The 22,069-nt window shown below is 33.6% G+C and overlaps 1 protein-coding gene across 1 annotated transcript in view; it reads right to left on the bottom strand.

The window, feature by feature from the left end:
• The window catches only part of LOC111086844 (fibroblast growth factor 18-like), a 69,152-nt gene that overhangs the window by 12,478 nt on the left and 34,605 nt on the right, over positions 1-22,069 (bottom strand). The window contains exon 2 of the mRNA XM_022391378.1: positions 11,882-11,927. Coding sequence (XP_022247086.1) covers positions 11,882-11,927 — 46 coding nt within the window. The remainder of the gene's footprint in view (positions 1-11,881; positions 11,928-22,069) is intronic.

Below are 22,069 nucleotides of genomic sequence, written 5' to 3'. Positions count from 1 at the left end.
CTGCTTCTCAATCTTCTTTATTCTTAACATCTTCTAAATTTTACGAAGATGTAAAAAGAGGACGGACATAAGTATTCCCTCTGAATTTCCATTTGAAACAACTTTCACCTATTTGACATTTAATATTTGACATTCGAAACAATTATATATGAGCTGATGACAAAACGCTCTTCAGGGGTCCAAGAGCTAGCTAGCAGAGGACTGTTTCTTTGTTCAATTGTTGGCTACCATTGCTATGTTCCAGTGTCCAAGTGATGGCTACCACAGCATTCCAATTTAGAAATGTTATATATATGAGCATCTTTCCAATACCCAAGTATTGGGTCGCTAAACAATGTTTCAATATTGGTTGGCAGAGCACCATTTCAATATCAAAGCGTTGGTTATAAAAGCACCATTCCATATATCAAAGTGTTGGTTACCAAAGCACCGTTCCAGTGTCCAATTATTAGTTGGCAGAGCACCATTCCAATATCAAAGTGTTGGTTACCAAAGCACCATTCCATATATCAAAGTGTTGGTTACCAAAGCACCGTTCCAGTGTCCAATTATTAGTTGGCAGAGCACCATTCCAATATCAAAGTGTTGATTACCAAAGCACCATTCCATATATCAAAGTGTTGGTTACCAAAGCACTGTTTCAATGTCCAATTATTAGTTGGCAGAGCACCATTCCAATATCAAAGTGTTGATTACCAAAGCACCATTCCAATATCAAAGTGTTGGTTACCAAAGCACCGTTCCAGTGTCCAAACGCTGACTACAGGACGTCATTCCAATATCTAAGTATTGGCTACTAGAGCACATTCATATGTTTAATTACCCCTTCCTGGAATTTTCTCGTATTTTGCGTAAGATGTATTACAACTATTATGTTGGTGAATAACGTTTTAAAGTAAAGCTGTAAGGTATCACTGATATTTCAGTTTGAATACGATTAAGATTCAATGATCTGAACTGCCCTTCAAACTGCTAGAAGCACAGTTGTAATGTATCTCTCACATCTATATTTAAACTATTATAATATATCTAACACCTACAAAGTAAGATTCCATGATACAGCTGTCCAAACGTTTTTCCTAATTACTAGATTATGACGGACATACCACTCAGCGTACTCGAAGATCCAAGTAAAACTGTTCACCATATTTTTAAGTCTTATTCCTACTAGATATTGATCACAGTCGTTGAATCCAAGGTTTACATAAAATAAACTATTGATTACTCTGAAAGAGTCATGTGTAAAGACACATGTAAACCTACCATGTTTTACATAACTCACACTCTTAGTTACCCTAAATGAGTCACGTGTAAGCCTACCAAAATTTATATAAGATAAACTCTTCTAAACTAATCACATGTAAGCCAACCAAGATTTACATAAGATAAACTCTTGATTACTCTAAAGGAGTCATGTGGAAGCCTACCAAGGTTTACATAAAATAAACTCTTGATGACTCTAAAGGAGTCATGTGTAAACCTACCAAGATTTCCATAAAATAAACTATTGGTTACTCTAAAAGAGTCATGTGTAAAGTCACATGTAAACCTACCATATTTTACGTAACTCACACTCTTAGTTACTCTACATGAGTCACGTGTAAGCCTACCAAGGTTTATATATATGATAAACTTTTCTAAACTAGTCACGTGTAAGCCTACCAAGGCTTATATATGATAAAATTTTCTAAACTAGTCACGTGTAAGCTTACCAAAGTTTACATAAGATAAGCTCTTGGTTACTCTAAAGCAAATATGTATATGCCTACGCCATCAAAATCTATATATCTTGTATATGTTCTGTTATTCGTGTGGAGCTATATTTCTTTCTGATCAACGTTTAAAATATACCTGCATGTATGCTGTTAGTATACTGGTATTGAATTCCAATTTCGTTAATTTAGTAGTAAATTTCCATCTTGATATATATGTATATACCATGCTTGAAAATACATTTTTTTCAAACATACCGTGGGCCAGTATTCCAAAACTGAGAGGTACATTTGGCTTATCACCTTCACTAGCCTGTGTTTACTGATATAATAGAGAGTTTTATGCCACTCTCCTCTTAATTCATCAGAAGCAACTAGAATCTACTCAGAGACACGTAGTGGTAGGTTAGGTAACTACACTGAATATTTTTTAGAAATGGTTTATGATTTGATTTATTGCGCATGAGAGTTTGGTATGATCACCTTGAGCGGCGTCTTATGTCCACATGTACCAAATGGCCTGATAAAAGACCCAATAGGGTTTAGACATAACTGTCTCTGCTTATGAACTACAGACCAGAGGGGGAAGTAAGCTTTTCAGCAACACTCTCCACCTTAAGGTTTATAACACACACATAGATGAAAGTACAGAGCATCCTCGCTCCAAAGTTGGACCTACCAATCTACAGCCCGAAACGTTAATCATTTGGCCATGTCCGGTACAAATTCTTAGATAAGGTTAAATATAAAAAACATTGTATCTATAATAAAATGTGTTAGTATAACACATTATATGGTTTTATTTTGTGCTTTATTTGTAATAATTTTATGTTTTTCGAGTGTTTATTAAATATAAAAGAAAAGTTAGCAGTTTAGAATCTAAAATTAGTACAACTCTTATTTTTTACAATATGTGTGTGTGTGTGTCGATTAATTCATATATCCACACCCAAGGGTCACGTTTTAGAAATCAGGCACCAGCAGAGTAAGACTATTTTGTACCATTAATTAGGGTTTCGTAAGCAAGCTGCTCGTTACATTTTTTTAAAATTTATAGACCAGCTAAATACTTGTTTATTTATTTCTAAAACATATCACATTTTTAAGAAGTTGGTACTCTTCATGAATTTTGTCGACATATAATACCCAAAGATTTTTCCCAACTTAGCTGGTTTACTCGGTACTTACTTAACAAGTTACATAAATTGACAAGTTAACGACTCGATAGGCACGACTACCTTTATTGTTAGACACGTACATACAAGCTGACTGGACGCGACGACTTCTACCGTAAGACACAGACACACAAGTGGAGTAAATCCGACGACCTCTAATGTGAAATACATGCACTAATTGATTAGATCCAGCGACTTCTATTGAGAGAAACGCATACAAGTTGAGAAGACCCCGCGACCCCTATCATGCGACACAAATACACATTGAGTAAATCCGACGACCTCTACTGTGAGACACGTGTATTAATTGGCTAGATCCAGCGACCTCTACTGACAAAAACTTACAGATGGTAAGTATTGACCTCGCGACCTCTACCGTAAAACATAAACACACAATTAAGTAGATCCGGCAATCTGCACTGTGTGACACACAAATGGAGATTTCATGGATACACTGCACTCGAATTTAGACAAAACCAACAACAACAAAAAATACAAAAAGTGAAACAGAACCTGTAAAGCTTATCCGGAAGGAAAATATAATTCAAACCAAACCTCTTTCTAACTGTTTGTAATGACATCTGAATGTTAAGGTGTAACATGACAAAATTATTTGAAAACTTGTTAGAATATGAAAAGATTTTCGATAAGAAATTGATGTGCTAATTGAATCCTTAAAATATTTTTAATACAACATGCTATTCACAAAAACAAAACATTTACTGAAAGTTTAAGAATTTGCGGTATTCGTGATTCCTTGTCTCACTCAAATAACATACACTTTGGATACCAGATTAGTGTTAATATATTAGATTAGTGTTTGGAAACCAGATTGGTGTTAAGATACTAGATTAGTGTTTGGATACCATGTTAGTACTTATATACTAAATTAATGTTTGAATACCAGGTTAGTACTTATATACCAGATTAGTGTTAATATATTAGTTTAGTGTTTGGAAACCAGATTGGTGTTAAGATACTAGATTAGTGTTTGGATACCAGGTTAGTACTTATATACCAAATTAGTGTTAATATATTAGATTAGTGTTTGGAAACCAGATTGGTTTTAAGATACTAGATTAGTGTTTGGATACCAGTTTAGTACTTATATACCAAATTAGTGTTTGAATACCAGGTTAGTACTTATATACCAGATTAGTGTTTGGATATGGGATTAGTTTAAATACCGTATTAGTGTTTGGATACTAGATTAGTATTTGATTACCAGATTAATGTTTAGATACTAGATTAGTGTTTGATTACCAGATAAGTGTTTGGATACAAGATTACTGTTTGGATGCAGGATCAGTGTTTGGACACCAGATCAGCATTCGGATACAGAATTAGTGTTTGAATACTTAATTAGTGTTTAATTAAAAACATTCATTGCTGGTACATAACTTGGTAACAAACGATCGAAAATAAAATATCTGTATAAAAAGAAAACGATATTTAACAAGGCAGAATTCAAAATCACGGTGATGAACTGGCAATACGATAGAAACGTTTTAATATAGCTCGTGTATGAATCATTACAGTAAAAGGTGCAATTATTTGAAATAAAAAAAATAATGAAAGAATCGCATTTCAATATTTAATGAAACGATACAATCACTAATATATTCTACTCATTAAGTTCCTAACATCAATCACTTAAACAAAGTGTATTCACAGTAGCTAGAGTTAACAAACTTTTTTCTACTTCGAGACGTCAATCCACACTCACGTCTACACCCAATATCTTATTTACATAAACGAGAAGATCGCTGCGAACTGATAATACGAACTGTGAAACATATCCAATCATATTTGTTACATTAACTTAAATGAAAGTGCATTTTCAACAAAGCGTTAACTTAATTTATCATTATTATTTACTCAGTAAAGAGCTAGTTAAGCCTTAAAGTGGTTAAAACTTGATCTAAAACTGTCAACTCCTCTGATTGTTTTTGTTGTTGTTTTAGTGAAAACTAAACGAATGCACAGTCAACGGCATTCAAAAGGTAGAACAGAATTAATTTACTGATGTTACCAGTGCCTTCTGGTTCTATAATGTCCTTCTGAGTCTCCATCTTCGGCTTTTCCTAATTACACCATACGATACTTGAAAGTGAAGGTTAGAAATTCTTTGACACAGCCCGTAACTAGTAGGCTAGTATTCTGTTCAATGCATGAAGGGTTCTGGGTTTTCCTCGTTGAGACTATTGGATTGATCAATAACAAAGTGATCTCTAAGAATGCATGACTGTTGTTTCGGAAAATATTAGACATGAAGGATGTCGGTAATTAATATAGACCCCTGATTAGAGCAAATTAGAACAAAAATAAAAATCAACCTGGTGATGAGCATAGCTAATTAAGTATACTGTTATTACATATAAAACTTATAATGAATTCGTTTGTCAGTTGGGTATCCTTGCTGTTAATGACATTGTCGGACGTAATCCCAAAAGGAGATTGGTTTGGTTTGAATTTCTTGTAGAAGAGGGCTATCTGCGCTAGCCGTCACTAATTTAGCAGTTATAGACTAGAGAGAAGGCAGCTTGTCAGCACCACCAACTTTTGGGTTACCCTTTTACCAACGAATAGTGGGATTCACCGTCACAATATAACTCCCTAATGGCTGAAAGGGCAAGCATGTTCGATGACGGGGATTGGAACCTGCGCCCCTGAGATTGCTGATCGAGCGCCTTAACCACTAAGCCATGCCGCCTAGGAGAAGTTTTATCATTTGAAGAATTCATAGAACCCCCCCCCCCCCGAAAAAAAGAAAACATCAAAAACAAACAAACTTTACCTCCATTTAGAAGACCTCCTAGCTTATCGACTAAAATACATGCAATACCTAACACTGTTAGCGTATGTTCTGTTCAAAAATAGCAAATAACACTTACGTAAAGAAAAAATAATCTATGATAAGCGACCTCTATTTGGAGGCACACAAATCATTTTAGAATCTTTAAATGCGCTTAATTCCAGAGCTTTGACAGAAATAGTTTTAATACTGATCTGTGCGTACGCTAGAAGTCTCTGTCATTACTAAATATAATTTTGAAACGTCAATAAGCCACAAGTTTCTGTCAGTACTAAAAGTACTTCTGCAATGCTATCCTGAAAGTTGACTAAGCTCACTGTCTGCGTCAGTATTTCCTCTAATCTCAAGCTTGGCAACTAATCAATCAGAGTAAACGTCTTGACCCACATAGTAACTGTTTGGGATGTGACAGTGTAGACATATCTTCAGCTATACTGTGAAACCAGTTCTCCTTAGCTAGATACGTGTAGGTAACTAATCGAACATGGTGTCTATATACATAGTGGGAGATTATATAGGCCAGGAGTTGACATTTAATGTTTCTATGTATCTATCTTTCTGTATGTATTGTGATTATTAAAAAAAAACAACTTATTTTCTTGATCAAGATTTGAAGGAAAATGAACATCATTTTATGAAAACCGAGAAACAAATATTGGAAAGAACAACATTCTGTAAAGTATTCTTGTATACGAATTACAGGAACGTAAAATAAACAGGTCAATAACGCAGGGGTATCATTTGTTACATGGCAGAGGGGAAACTCATAAGTTATCAAACACAATGATCTCAACATGACAAGAAGTTAGGAGAATTAATCATCAAACACAAAAATCACAACAGAACAAGAAGTTAGTAAAGTCAATATTGTTATCAAACACAACAATCACAACAAAAATGAATTTAGAAGAGTTTGTATTGTCATCAAACACAACAATAACAACAGAACAAGAAGTTAGTAAAGTCAATATTGTTATCAAATACAACGATCACAACATAATCAAGAAGTTAGTAAAGTCAATATTGTTATCAAATACAACGATCACAACATAATCAAGAAGTTAGTAAAGTCAATATTGTTATCAAATACAACGATCACAACATAATCAAGAAGTTAGTAAAGTCAATATTGTTATCAAACACAACAATAACAACAGAACAAGAAGTTAGTAAAGTCAATATTGTTATCAAATACAACGATCACAACATAATCAAGAAGTTAGTAAAGTCAATATTGTTATCAAATACAACGATCAAAACATAATCAAGTAGTTAAGAGAGTTAGTATTGTCATAAAACACAATTCAGCGAGTGTTATCTCGAAGTACAGGTTATTTCAGGACCAAAGAAAAAACTTTGTTAAAATTGTGTAACTATAGCTAATCTGATGTAGAGCATGAAACATTAACACTCTATTATTGTTCTAAACAAACTTTTGATAAATATTGTATAATACACATAAAGGATTTATCAATTACACAATACTAAATTGTCACATAAAGAAATGGAGATGACAGTGATAAAGTGTAAATTTACAAAAACCTTGTGGAAATAGGTTTGGATTTTTACAGTTAAATTTCCGTTAAATTGTATATTCTAAGACAATATTATAAGAGCAGTATGGGAGAAACAAAACTTTAAACCTTATAAGCTTTTTTGTTTATTATTGCTTAAGATTATCAATCATATGTAGGTGATCACCATACAATGCTTAATATCGCACTGATTGTATGAACAGAAACTTCCCACTCCTTAGCGAAACAACGTATTTATTTTGAGGGAGGGAAGGATTTTAGAAAGAAGTGCAAGCCCTAACCCAAAAGGTTAGAGATTTGTTAGAGAAAATAGTGGGTACCAACCTCCGTTCAGTTGATGATAAAGGATCGAAATAATGATTTGTGTTTCCCTGCTTTCTTGGGTAGAGGTTTGTTTTAAGTAAGAAGTAATCCTTTGGAACATTGTAAAATCTTTGAAGTACATTTCTTAGACTAAATTGTGGGAAGGTATTGAATACACTTTCATGTTACCAACAACCATTCGAATTCTAATTCAAAATAATTTCTTTTGTCCCGAAGCTCCCAACAACCATTTTAATTCTAATTCAAGATAACTTGTATTGTCCCGAAACCCCACAACCATTTTAATTCTAATTCAATAATTGAATAAAATTTATTTTGTTCTGAAGCCCCCAGGAGCACAGCGGTCTATAGGCTAAAAACCGGGTTTTGATACCCATGGTGAAGAGAGAGAGAACAGATAAGCACATTGCGTGGCTTTGTGCTTAACATCAAATACAAAGTCGTATAATGGGTAAAATCTTCACATCAAATAGAACGTTAAAATATTTAAGTAAAAAAAATAAATAATTAAATCTAAAAAATTTTGTAACTTTCATATAACTATCTCCAAAAACAATAAGACAAAAACCGATAGAGGAAAGTATAACAGTGATTTGAATGCAGTTTGAAGGCGTGATTTAAGAGACTCTGGTTCGTTCACTGAAAAACATGCATTGTTTCTTGCCGGTGTTGTGACATTTTACTCTAAATCGGGGCCAAAGTATTGTATTCGATTGGGCGCTACACTAGTCAAAGTTATAGAAATAGTTTTTATAAGCTACACCTAGGTGATTATTAGCATATGGAAAATTGATAACAGGTCAAATAACGTACTTTCTTGTGACGCAAACAATGGAGTACAAGATATATGTCATCGCAAATAATCAGATCAGTAATAGCTTAGACTAATTGTGAAGTTAACTGCCTGTCAAATGGCCCCAAAGAAAAGCTTGGTATAATTCCAATCCATGTAAGAGTTGTGTTCGTTAATTCTGTTCCTAAATGTCCCGAGCATACTTTTAAATGTCACACATGGCCAACATATAAGATATGTTGTATCAAAATATTGGAAATGGATAAACCCATTTATTAAGTACCTATGTTAACGGGAGGAAAGGTGAAATATGATTGGGTATTTTCGATCAATATGTTAAACTCAGAATATAGTCTCTGGTGAAGTGAACCAAATTATGACATCGTCTTCATATTCTAAACACAATCAAATGTTTCGTAACTCAATTTATTAGTGATACTGTCAGTCCTCAATTATTGGTAAGTCTCAGTGATACCACCAACCATCAGTTCCTAGTAAGTATCTCTAATATCGTCAATCCTCAGTTCCTGGTAATTATCAGTAATGCTGCCAACCCTCAGTTCCTGGTAAGTATCAGTGATGCTACCAACCCTCAGTTCCTGGTAATTATCAGTAATGCTACCAACCCTCAGTTCCTGGTAAATATTAGTGATGTTGCCAATCCTCAGTTCATGGTAAGTATCAGTGATGCTACCAACCCTCAGTTCCTTGTAAGTATCAGTGATGCTACCAACCCTCAGTTCCTGGTAAATATTAGTGATGTTGCCAATCCTCAGTTCATGGTAAGTATCCATGATACCACCAATCTTCAGTTTCTGGTAAGCGTTATTGATAACACCAATCCTCAGTTCCTGGTAAGTATCAGTGATGCTACCAACCATCAGTTCATTGTAAGTATTAGTGATGCTACCAACCCTCAGTTCCTGGTAAATATTAGTGATGTTGCCAATCCTTAGTTCATGGCAAGTATCAGTGATACTGCTAACCATCAGTTCCTGGTAAGTATTAGTGATACAGCTAACCCTCAGTTCCTGATCAGTATTAGCGATGTTGCCAATCCTCTGTACCAGAAAGTATCCGTGATAATACCAATCTTCAGTACTGAAATGCTTTGTAGTGGAGAAGCATTACTCATATCAATCTTAATTCGAACCTGTAGGTTCCTACGATGAGACGTGAAAAGTAGAAGAAACGTTTATTTTGCTGATGTTTCAGAAACAATAATATGAGCTTTTTTATTTATTATTCGGTTGATATTGTTTCCCACATTCAAAATAAGGACAAGGGTTTCCTTAACCCTAAACCTGGGTCTTTGTTCATAAATACTAACTATAAGCAACAAATGAAAGACGGTTATATTCACGTTCCACGAATCTTTCATATTGAAATATTTTTACGTTTAGTATTATAACATTATTATTTAAAAAACAAACAAGTATTTAAAACTTCGTTACTAGATGTTGAACTTAGATTGGATTGGCTTTTCTCTATTAAAACATGCTGTACTTAGATTGGATTGGCCTTTCTCTATTAAAACATGCTGTACTAAGATTAGATTGTCCTTTTTCTATTAAAACATGCTGTACTTAAATTAGATTGGCGCTTATCCATTAATATATGTTGTAATTAGATTAGAATGGTCTTTCTCCGTTAAAAGATGTACTTAGATAATATTGGCCTTTCTCCATTAACAGTTGTTATGTTTAGATTAGATTGGGCTTTCTTCTTTAACAGATGCTGTAATCAAACTTTACTGGCCTTTCTCCGTTACCAGATGTTGTACTTAGATTAGATTGCCCCTTAAAGATGGGACTACAGTAAACACTGAATCTGTTGAACACTTCTGTTGTCTTGAAAAATTAATAGTAATTTAAGAATAATCAATTATAATAGTAAATTAATAAGTTGATTCCCTTGAACTATATGTAACGACAAATAATTATGTATTTTATAAAACCTAGGTAAGATAGAAAAAAGTAAGTGTACATAAAACCTGTGTCACTGAAAGCATTAGGTATTCAAATGGTAGAATCATTATATTTGAAACAACCTACATAATAATACTCCGTTCATTTCCTGTTCAGCCACACTAACCTCACTGTTTAGTGTAGAAATAATTTTGCTAAGGTCATTAATTTGTTTCAGGTAGAGACAATTGTTGTTGCAACTAGCTTAACACCAGTTTCGAAAACAAACAGCATCACGGTTGGGATTAGATAAGATTGGTAATTGGTAATTTCTCCAGTCTTTGTTGCTGGAGAAAATAAAGACCACCAACCTCTGATCATCTATTTTCAATCTATCACGCGAAGATGAAACAAGAAAGTATAGATCAGTGAAGCACAAAGTGTGGGTATTCAATGAGTTTGAGCGACTGATGGGGTCTGAAAAATCATGTTTCGCCTTACATTTTGTAACTGATTATAAAGTAAGACATGTGAAGAAAGCCACATGAGACATGTTTTGTTTCGACAGTTTTAGCTTCTTCAAATTTTGTAATGGTGTGAAAACTGTTCTAGTGTAGAAGATTAGGTCTGGTGATTTCTTTAGATGAACGAATATATATTTTTATTTGTAGTTATACTCACCCAATCTTCGATTCCTTCAAAATGGTAAATAACATTTAAAATTCACTAGAACGTTGTTTCCACCCTGATGGACAAGGAAGGATCTGTTCCAAAACAATAAATGCAATAATTCTTTGAGGTCACAATGTTCGAAATTTATTTTTGGATTTGACGTTTCTGCCTCATGGTAAGCTATATTCTAACGTGTATGCCTTTTTTATCTATTTTATTCAAGTGACTGAGGGACAAGGAACGGCCTTTTTCCAAAACGATAAATGCAATAATCCTCTGCAATAATAATGTCCACAACTGTCCAGAAGAGCGTGACAATGAATTTAGTCACTATATTTGGCCTGTATGTATCAATCAAGAGCATTACTCGGATTCAACAACAAAATTCTCCGCCAACCTCTGGAACCCAGAAGGTGGTCTAGTTCAATGTAGATGGAGTTCCTAACAGAAAGATAAATTTGGCGTTTCGATGCTTGATTTTCGATTTGGCGTTTCTGCCTCATGGTAAGCGATATTGTAACGTTTGTATCTTTTTTATCTATATTATTTAGGTTGTTGACGTGACAAAGAATGCTAAAACATCTAGCAAGAATTAGCAAATTTGTCTTAACAGAATTCCAGATTTTAGTTTCAAGTCATTTGAGAACAACCACAAAATAAATTTTACGGTTTCTGGTTTATAGAATGTGATTCAAATCAGATGTCAAATTTCACAGCTTTTGGTTCCAAATGTAATTTAATATTATCCTCTTGGTTCTCTTTTATTATCAAATGATCTAATTTTCTATATTGTATTTTCATCTCTGTCTCTTCTACTCTTTACGTGCCATCATGTATGAATATCAGATGATGTTCCCACTTATTACGTGTTTCTGAATGACCATACTTGGTCATTAGCCCAATTGTTTTTAAAGATAAATACGCTTATACACTAAAAAGACTACTTACCCACTGAAGACTGTGCACGAGGAGCAAGGCAGCAACTGGGTAAAACCTGCACAGAATTAAAAACAAAAGAATTTGTCTGTGACATAGTATCGCTAACACTTACTTTACTGGTAAATATAAGCTAATACTTTACAATTAACTTACTAAAACCAGTATGTGTAGTTTCAGCTCTAAATCACACACATATCTTTACATTTTACACATAAACTAGGACATTACAATCAAAATATTAACAATACTATGTATAATTTCAAGTATAAATAACACACACCTTTACGTTTTACATACAAGCTAAGACACTGCAGTAAAATATTATCATTAATAACAATGTTATGTGCAGTTTTAGTTTTAAATAACATATAAAAACACTGCTATAAACATCAAGACCCAAACTAAACCAAGACCTATAAATTAAATCTTGTATTCGCGTAAGCAATATTATAAAATCAGGACCAAAACAAGGCGTAATATATGCAAGGTTAATTAGAGCAAAGTGGTCTAATTTATTACACACACGTGTAATTTTCCTATACGTTTAACCAGCTTCAGAGTATCAATATTCCAGTCATGGGAATTGAATCACTGAATGATTAATGATCGTTTGTTGACTGAAACATACGTAAAAAACAATAACGTTTTTTTTTCTTTCCTTTTTTATGGTGAGTTGATACTAAATTAACATTTCAGTCAAGAATTGACTTGATGAAAATTGTGACCTGTTGCTTTAATTATTTAATGTCATATATTTAACAGTTTCCAATAGTTTTGCGACTTTACCTACTGCATAAGATTATAGCTATGGAAAAGGAAAAAGCTAAAAATGTTGAACAAACTTAATTTCTATCCGTATAATATTTCAAACTAAAGGTTTATATTTTAACTCAAATATTTAATCATTCCGAGAAGTTTTGCTAATTCATTTATTAAAAAGTTTGATTAAATTCTGGGTATTTATTTTTGTTTATATTCAATTATTTTGAGATATGTTATGTGAATAAACAGCTGTTACGTCCCTCACATCAAAAATTACCAATACTTCGTATTACTAGTAAATGTTATTCACAGGGAAGAATGGATAACATATTAAGTTTCGTCTGAAATCTAGGTTTCTGAAGATCCAGGGCCTCATGCTTTTTAAGAAGCTAATGATTTTTAGTAGAACCGAGATTTATCTCTCTCTCTGCTGAACATCATAGTTGTAGTTTCTTTCTATTTTTATAACCAATATTTGCTTTATGATCAATTCAATATTTCATATATCGTTTACATAATATTTTCGGTTTATTTCATACAAACATCTGTTTGGAAACTTAACGAAAAAGATATGTGTTTATGTATTTTATGTTTATCGTGAGAACCTAGTTTTGAGTTTTGTTTTTAATGTCGATGTAAAGTTTTCTTGCTTTTTGTAGAATAATAATGTTTGTGATTTGTGACAAATCTACTACTATTTCTCCAGATGCCCAACAGATGCCGCTGTTTTAATAGGCAAAATACTTTCAAAGTTATAGTTATCCCCAAGGCATAAGCTTCTAATAGTTTGTACAAAATCAGTATTAGTCTTATTGGTGTATTATCTTCCTCTTATTATTTCCATTGGCAGAGAAAGCTAAGGGTTTGAGCAGTAGAAAATGTTAAAGCAGTATCTTTATATGTATCGTTATATATCTTTATATTTAGAGCTTCTCGAAATTTGTTTCCAATATACTGTTTTCACATATTATAGTTTTAATTTTATAGATAATAAAATACTGATTGTTGACATAATTTGCTTTGGTTGTTGCTAAGTACAAAGCTACGTGATGTGCCATCTTTGCTTTACTCACCATGGATTTCAAAGCCCGAATTTTTGCTATGTAAGCTTTTAATCTTACCGCTGAGCTACTGGAGAAAAGGGGGGGGGGTTGCTGTAACCGTCTTTAAAAACAAATTGAGCAGTGAATATTCAGTGAATATTAATAGATTTATACGCTTTCAATTTATATTCTGGTCACTCAGACAACTTCTGAATTAACTATTTTGTAATAACAGTTGGAGAATTGAGATAATTTTCGAAATTTTTACAGAAATAAATTAATATTTTAATCAAAATCCGGCTTGAACTTTCCTGCACATAAAATTTTCTGCGTCAGTTGTACGTATTTCAATGTCTGTTTACATCTTTTTCTTTTAATTCCAACTGTATTTCAACTATCGCGTGAAATCTAGTTTTTCTTTTCTAAGAATTCCACTAAAATTATAGTAATTATTACTTTCATGTTTTAAGCCTCATGCTGCAGAAACGTGGCGACACCTATAGGTCGATTTCAAAATCTTATGTATACAATGTAAATGAGTCCTCTGGGAGTATTCGTAATTGTCAGCGTAACTTAGGATTCAACTGAAAGAAAACTTTTGAAGTTTCTTCAATTACTAATTGTTTTTTTTTATTTCTCAGAGTATTTTATTGTGTTAGAATAGTCAGATTATACGAATAAAATTGAAATAAATAAGTAATTTTCCAAATTGTTAGACACTTCACAAGGGTTGTATCAAAATTCAAATTTCAGCTTTCCAGAGTTTTGTTGTAATGTTCATTATTCTTCGGAGATTTAAAATAGGTTTTGGTTTCAATACGCTTCTTCTCCTAGAATACGTGGAAGGAGTATTACTTTTCTTCAGTTCATTTGCAGTATGATACTTCAAATTAATTCTTAGCTTTCATTGGGCCTTTTCAAGCTCGAACGTAACAAAAATAATCGCTGAAACGTTTCATCTGTCAGAAAAAGTCTTAGCATGATTAAGAAATCACGTCTTGTCCGTTAACTACGTCACTAGTATTATGAAAACTAAAATACTACTTTGACACACCTTCAAACACAACGAACACAGTTAGGACCTACTGTCAAGAATATCGTTAACAACGTCACTAAGACTGAACAAACAAGTCATGGAATAAATTACTGTATTTCTGAGAACATTGAATTAGGGTATATTCGTTCCTGCGATTTCTATGATATAGCACATTTTATATATATACAAAGGGTTGAGTATGTTATATTGAATTATTTTTGATGTGAAACTAACCAAGTCATATAATAACCACAGCCGACGTAAAGTTGTGGTGGAACGGCATGTATCACATCTACATTTTGACATTGTTCAGTGTTACGTAGGTAGTATGATGACTAAATATTTATCGATTTTGTGAAGTGTATGTAACAATCCTTTCCGGCGCAAAATATTCATACACTCAAATCATAAAGATTTGTTCAGATTGGGGATTTAGGATATCCCTTCTCTTTAATGACATTGGAATACAAAGGAATATGGATCAATTTGGGGTACCAGGACCACCCAAAAAAAAGGCATGCAACAAGTCTTACCCCAGCGGTAATTAGCAATGTGTGGCGTCTCATAACAACTGATAATCTACGAACACAAACGTCAATGGCAAAAGCTGTCCACGTGCCTCAGGTAACAATGTGAAACATCATAATTAAGAATGAACTCTGTTTAAAAAAGCAACACAAGTCACTTGTACACAAGCTGCTTCCCCGACATATTCGTTCAACTGCCGCACACCTCAAAAACTGCAAAAATAGAAACGGACATTTTTGCTATTTCATACGAAAACATACCAGCTGAGTAGTGAGAAGTACCACTTATGGAATAATCTCTATGATTGTACTGTTGAAACAGGAGCTGGAAAACCGACGTTTTTGTACACTAAGTAGCTTATGGAAAGCCTGCAGGGAGGAAGGGTGTGCTTTAGATGTAATAGCCTTACACTATAGGTTTTGCAATGGAAAGTACGAAACGTGTATAAACTACATTCACAACATATAGAGCATGAGAAATTCATCACGTGCAATGGAAAGTACGAAACGTGTATAAACTACATTCACAACATATAGAGCATGAGAAATTCATCACTGAGGAGTATTTTCGTGTTTCATCGTTTTTGGAAAGCCTATTGTTTTAAAACCTTTTGCAATTATATTGTAAGATAAGTATTGATGATTGTTAAAAACAATGATACCAGACAAAAAACTTAAAGATCAAACAGCTCCATTCTGTGAAATGTCAGCCAATTTCTTCTATAGAAACTGCAGCACTGTTGATCTATGGAAACGACAGAAGAACTGTTTAGTGAAGCCAAGTAATTAATGTAATGGATGCCATGTTCATTCCATACTCGGTGTTTAAAGAGAGGGAAAAGTACCTTAACGTCATACCTTTCTAAGTTGATAGAAACTAACCTCCATCAAGTTGAGGATAACACTGGCATGATACTCTTTTTGCTTTAGCTTGCATAACGAAAAATGTTTATTATTATAGTAAAACACCAAGTAGTAAAAAAGTGAGTGTATAGTCGTTTCTTTTAGAACACAATTTAATTTCTGTTACTCTGTAGTACTAACAGTACCAACAGTGTAGTACTAACGATACCAACAGTGTAGTACTAAAAGTGCCAACAGTGGAGTACTAACAGTATCAACAGTGTAGTACTAACAGTACAAACAGTATTGTACTAACAGTACCAACAGTGTAGTACTAACAGTACCAACAGTGTAGTACTAAGAATACCAACAGTATTGTACTAACAGTACCAACAGTGTAGTACTAACAGTATCAACAGTGTAGTACAAACAGTACCAACAGTGTAGTACTAACAGTACCAACAGTGTAGTACTAACAGTATCAACAGTGTAGTACAAACAGTACCAACAGTGTAGTACTAACATAACAACAGTGTAGTACTAACAGTACCAACAGTGTAGTTCTAACAGTATCAACAGTGTAGTACTAACAGTACCAACCATGTAGTACTAACAGTACCAATCGTGAAGTACTAACAGTACCAATCGTGAAGTACTAACAGTACCAACCATATAGCACTAACAGTACCAACATGTAGTACTAACAGTACCAAGTGTGTAGTACTAACAATACCAACCATGTAGTGCTAACAGAACCAATCGTGAAGTGCTAACAGTACCAACCATAAAGCACTAACAGTACCAACATTGTAACACTAACTGTACCAGCAGTGTAGTACTAACATTACCAACAGTGTAGTACTAACAGTACTAAGAGCGTAATACTAACTGTACCAGCAATGTAGTACTAACTGTACCAACAGTGTAGTACTAACAGTACCAACAGTGTAGTACTAACAGTACCAACAGTGTAGTATTAACAGTACCAATAGTGTAGTACTAACTGTACTAACAATGTAGTACTAACTGTACCAACAATGTAGTACTAACTGTACCAACAGTGTAGTAATAACAGTACCAACAGTGTAGTACTAACAGTATCAATAGTGTAGTACTAACTGTACCAACAATGTAGTACTAACTGTACCAACCGTGTAGTACTAACCGTACCAACCGTGTATATCTAACTGTACCAACAGTGTAGTACTATCTGTACCAATCGTTTAGTACTAACTGTACCAACTATGTAGTAATAACTGTATCAACCATGTAGTTCTAACTGTACCAACCGTGCAGTACTAATAGTGCCAATCGTGTAGTACAAACTGTACCAATCGTATAGTACTAACTGTACCAATCATGTAGTACTAACTGTACCAACCGTGTATAACTAACTGTACCAACAGTGTAGTAATATCTGTACCAATAGTTTAGTACTAACTGTACCAATAGTTTAGTTCTAACTGTACCAACCGTGTAGTACTAACTGTACCAACCGTGTATATCTAACTGTACCAACAGTGTAGTACTATCTGTACCAATTGTTTAGTACCAACTGAACCAACTATGTAGTAATAACTGTATCAACCATGTAGTTCTATCTATACCAACCGTATAGTACTAATAGTACCAATCGTGTAGTACTATCTGTACCAATCGTGTAGTACTAACTGTACCAATCGTGTAGTACTATCTGTGCCAACAATGTAGTACAAACTCTACCAACAGTGTAGTACTGACAGTACCAACAGACTGTTATTAGCGTACTGTTGGTACAGTTAGTACTGCACTGTTGGTACAGTTAGTACTACACTGTTGGTACAGTTAGTACTACACTGTTGGTACAATTAGTACTACAACCAACAATGTAGTACTAATTGTACCAACAGTGTAGTACTAACTGTACCAACAGTGTAGTACTAACTGTACCAAAAGTGCAGTACTAACTGTACCAACCGTGTAGTACTAACTGTACCAATCGTGTAGTACTATCTGCACCAATCGTGTAGTACTAGCTGTACCAACCGTGTAGTACTAACAGTACCAACAATGTAGTACTAACTGTACCAACAGTGCAGTACTAACTGTACCAACAGTGTAGTACTAACAGTACCAACAATGTAGTACTAACTATACCAACAGTGTAGTAATAACAGTACCAACAGTGTAATACTAACAGTACCAACAGCGTAATACTAACTGTACCAACCGTGCAGTACTAACTGTAACAACCATGTAGTACTAACTGTACCAACCGTGTAGTACTAATAGTACCAATCGTGTAGTACTATCTGTACCAATCGTGTAGTATTAACTGTACTAATCGTGTAGTACTAATTGTATCAATCGTGTAGTACTAACTGTACCAACCGTGTAGTACTAATAGTACAAATCGTGTAGTACTATCTGTACCAATCGTGTAGTATTAACTGTACTAATCGTGTAGTACTAATTGTATCAATCGTGTAGTACTAACTGTACCAACCGTGTAGTACTATCTGTACCAATCGTGTAGTACTAACTGTACCAACCGTGTATTACTAACTGTAACAACCATGTAGTACTAACTGTACCAACCGTGTAGTACTAACTGTAACAACCATGTAGTACTAACTGTACCAACCGTGTAGTACTATCTGTATCAACCGTGTAGTACTAACTGTATCAACCATGTAGTACTAATAGTACCAATCGAGTAATACCTAAATGTACAAACGGTCTCGTATTAACTCTACCAATTATACTATACTATTTATACAAAGTAAACAGTCCATGATAATATCTATACAGAGAACTTTATTAAGTATTAAGTTAATAGTCCATGGTAACTTCTATGCAGAGAACTGTATTAAGTATTAAGTAACTACTCCTGGTAACATCCATACAGAGAACTGTATTAAGTACTAAGTAAATAGTCCATTGTAACATCTATACAGAGAACTGTATGAAGTTCTAAGTAAATAGTACATGGTAATATCTATACAGAGAACTGTATTAAGTACTAAGTAAATAGTCCATTGTAACATGGATACAGAGAATTGTATTAAGTACTATGTAAATATTCCATTGTAACATCTATACAGAGAACTGTATTAAGTATTAAGTAAATAGTACATGGTAATATCTATACAGAGAACTGTATTAAGTATTAAGGAAAAGTACATGGTAATATCTATACAGAGAACTGTATTTGAGGTATACGTATGAAGTAAAATTATTTAGTTACAATAAAATAGTTCTGACCGATCTATACGGTTATCTTAAACCGGTCCAGGTGTATCCCGTCAAATATTTTGTTGGTATTCAATGAGGCCAAATGACTCGAACCACGAGATTAATTGCCTCTTACCAATGAGAGAGAAATGCACGATAACTGATCAGTTTGACTGAGATAGATTTTACTCATTGTATTAGTAATGATTTCAGTTTTTTTTTTCTTAAACCATTAAGGTTGTATCTGAGGTTAATTTGTGTTACTTTGGCAGTTAAATATATACCTTTTGTGAAACGTGTAGGAATTTGAAAATATTCTTGGAAAAATAATCTAGATGATTAAGAGTTTAACGATAGCACCGGACGGTTCTATAAAGAGGACACCGTTTTGCAGGTACATCAAAATGTACTCCACTTCTGATAGAAATATGAAGTCTGATAAAACTACAGTTAAGCCTTAGCCCAAAGAGGTTATTCATTAAAATATTAGAAGTGGCCTAGATGCTTTAGATGTCTTATTCACACGATATCTTAAAATACAAAGATAAAATGCTTGTATAAAACGGTTAGAATTGGTTTAGCCTAGTGGTTAGCGCTATAATCCCGACGTTCAAATCGTATTATTCGATGCGACAAGTGTAATCAAAGAGTTGGCTTTTCACCATCTGCCTTCTTTCTAACCTGCCAACTTATAATTATGAAAGACTGTGCTCAGATGGCCCTCGTGTACTTTTGCGCGAAATATTGTGAGAAAGAAAAATGAGCTTTAATGAGTGAAGTGTAGGTGGCATTAACCAATCACAAAGTGAACTCGCCAGGAAATATGTTATTGAGGCTCCCCGCTTCTCTCTCCAGCGGCAGAGCGGTATGTCTGCGGACTTATACAGCTAGAAACCGAGTTTCGATACCCGTGGCGGGCGGAGCACAGATAGCCTTTTGTGTAGCTTTGTGCTTAAGTATAAACAACCAACCAAGCTCCCCGCTTCATAAAGAACAGGCGACGACTTGAAACACTTCAAGAATTATACATGCTTGTAGATCAAAAACTAGAAACACGTTAAACTGAGCGCCAACATTCTTATCACATTATTTTTCCTTCTCAGACCAGGTATTCGTTGTTGTTACCAGAATGCCCTGTTTCTAGAGCACCATCTGTTTTAAAAACAGAGTCTGGCCATCTTTTTCGATTTATTAAGTATCATAATGAAACGTGTACGTACATACTGGAGAACAATATTTTTTTTCAATTTAAAATTTTGTATTTATTATATTTTTTACATTTGTTTGTTTTTTTTCTATTTTTCTTCAAACGTGAAAACCCTACTAACACAAAGAATAAAGGCTTAAAAGTAGAAAGCAGATCGACAGCTTGTATCAGGAACCTGTTCTAACGCTGATTCATGCTCCTAGGTCCTGATTAAAAAAACAGTAAAACGAGCAGGAGATTTTAAGAATCGATTAGAACAGATAACACTTTTATCTTGAGGTCATCAAAGGTTATACTAAGAAGTCAAATGTCAGAGATCGTACCAAGAGGTCACAGGTTAAGCAATCTCAAGGGTCTTTGACTTTAATGCTTTTGTGTAGACATACAAAAACTTAGATAGTTTTAGAAAATTGCAAAGGTAACTTTCAAGTTCTGACAAACCACAATATAGGACTTGATAAATGTTGATTAATGACGCGTGAAATAAAAACAAGTCTCTACAAGTAGTGACGTCACAGATTGAATCCCGCGACACAGATCTTACTACTTAATAGTGTTAATGTAGTTGGATATATCATTTGGGAAGAGATTGCTGGCAGTTTCTTTACCTAGTTGAAATCTATGTTCGTTTAATTTAAAAGTGTTTTTTTAAACCATGGTTAATTGATATAATTACTTTGAATTATTTACTTAGGTTGGAAAACCACTTAAAAAACTAACACATAGAGAGCTTTGAAATTAATTCTGCAACTTGAAAGCACGTATAAAAATTAAATTTCAACTGGACAATGTGAATAACGTCTTATACAACCTTAAATTAAATTGTAAGCGATATTTTCACACTCATATTTGATGATCCGTCAAGATGTGACAAAAACAAACTAATCTTAAATGTCTTCTTCCAGAAATTGACTACGATGAGAACCATCTCTGAATGTAAAATAAAGTAAAACGTTATCTTCTCAGAAAGTCTTTGTTTTCGAGTAACGTTCACAACAGAAACAGAACTCATCTTATTTAAGAGGTCAGAAATCCTTCTTATTTGAGAAAAGAAAAAAGAAGAGCATTTACAAATAAAAAAAAGGTTCCACATCTTCTTCGGATAATTAACCCACATTAAATTAAAAAACATAGTCCATCTTACCTACCATGGACAAATTCATATCCCATTAAAAATAATCTCTCTTGGAAAAATTCATGTCCTCTTAAGAAATCACCTCTCTTATCTACCATTAGAAAATTCATATTCCATTAAAAAATAATCTCTCTTACCTACCATTAAACATTCATATTCCATTAAAAAATAATCTCTCTTACCTACCATTAAACATTCATATTCCATTAAAAAATAATCTCTCTTACCTACCATTAAACATTCATATTCCATTAAAAAATAATCTCTCTTACCTACCATTAAACATTCATATTCCATTAAAAAATAATCTCTCTTACCTACCATTAAACATTCATATTCCATTAAAAATAATCTCTCTTACCTACCATTAAAAAATTCACACTCCATTAAAAAATAATCCCTCTTACCTACCATTAAAAAAATCATATTCC

This window comes from Limulus polyphemus, unplaced genomic scaffold (genome assembly GCF_000517525.1).
Source record: "Limulus polyphemus unplaced genomic scaffold, Limulus_polyphemus-2.1.2 Scaffold1481, whole genome shotgun sequence".
Taxonomy (NCBI): Eukaryota; Metazoa; Arthropoda; class Merostomata; order Xiphosura; family Limulidae; genus Limulus; species Limulus polyphemus.
This window is presented reverse-complemented; position numbering and strand designations above follow the sequence as displayed.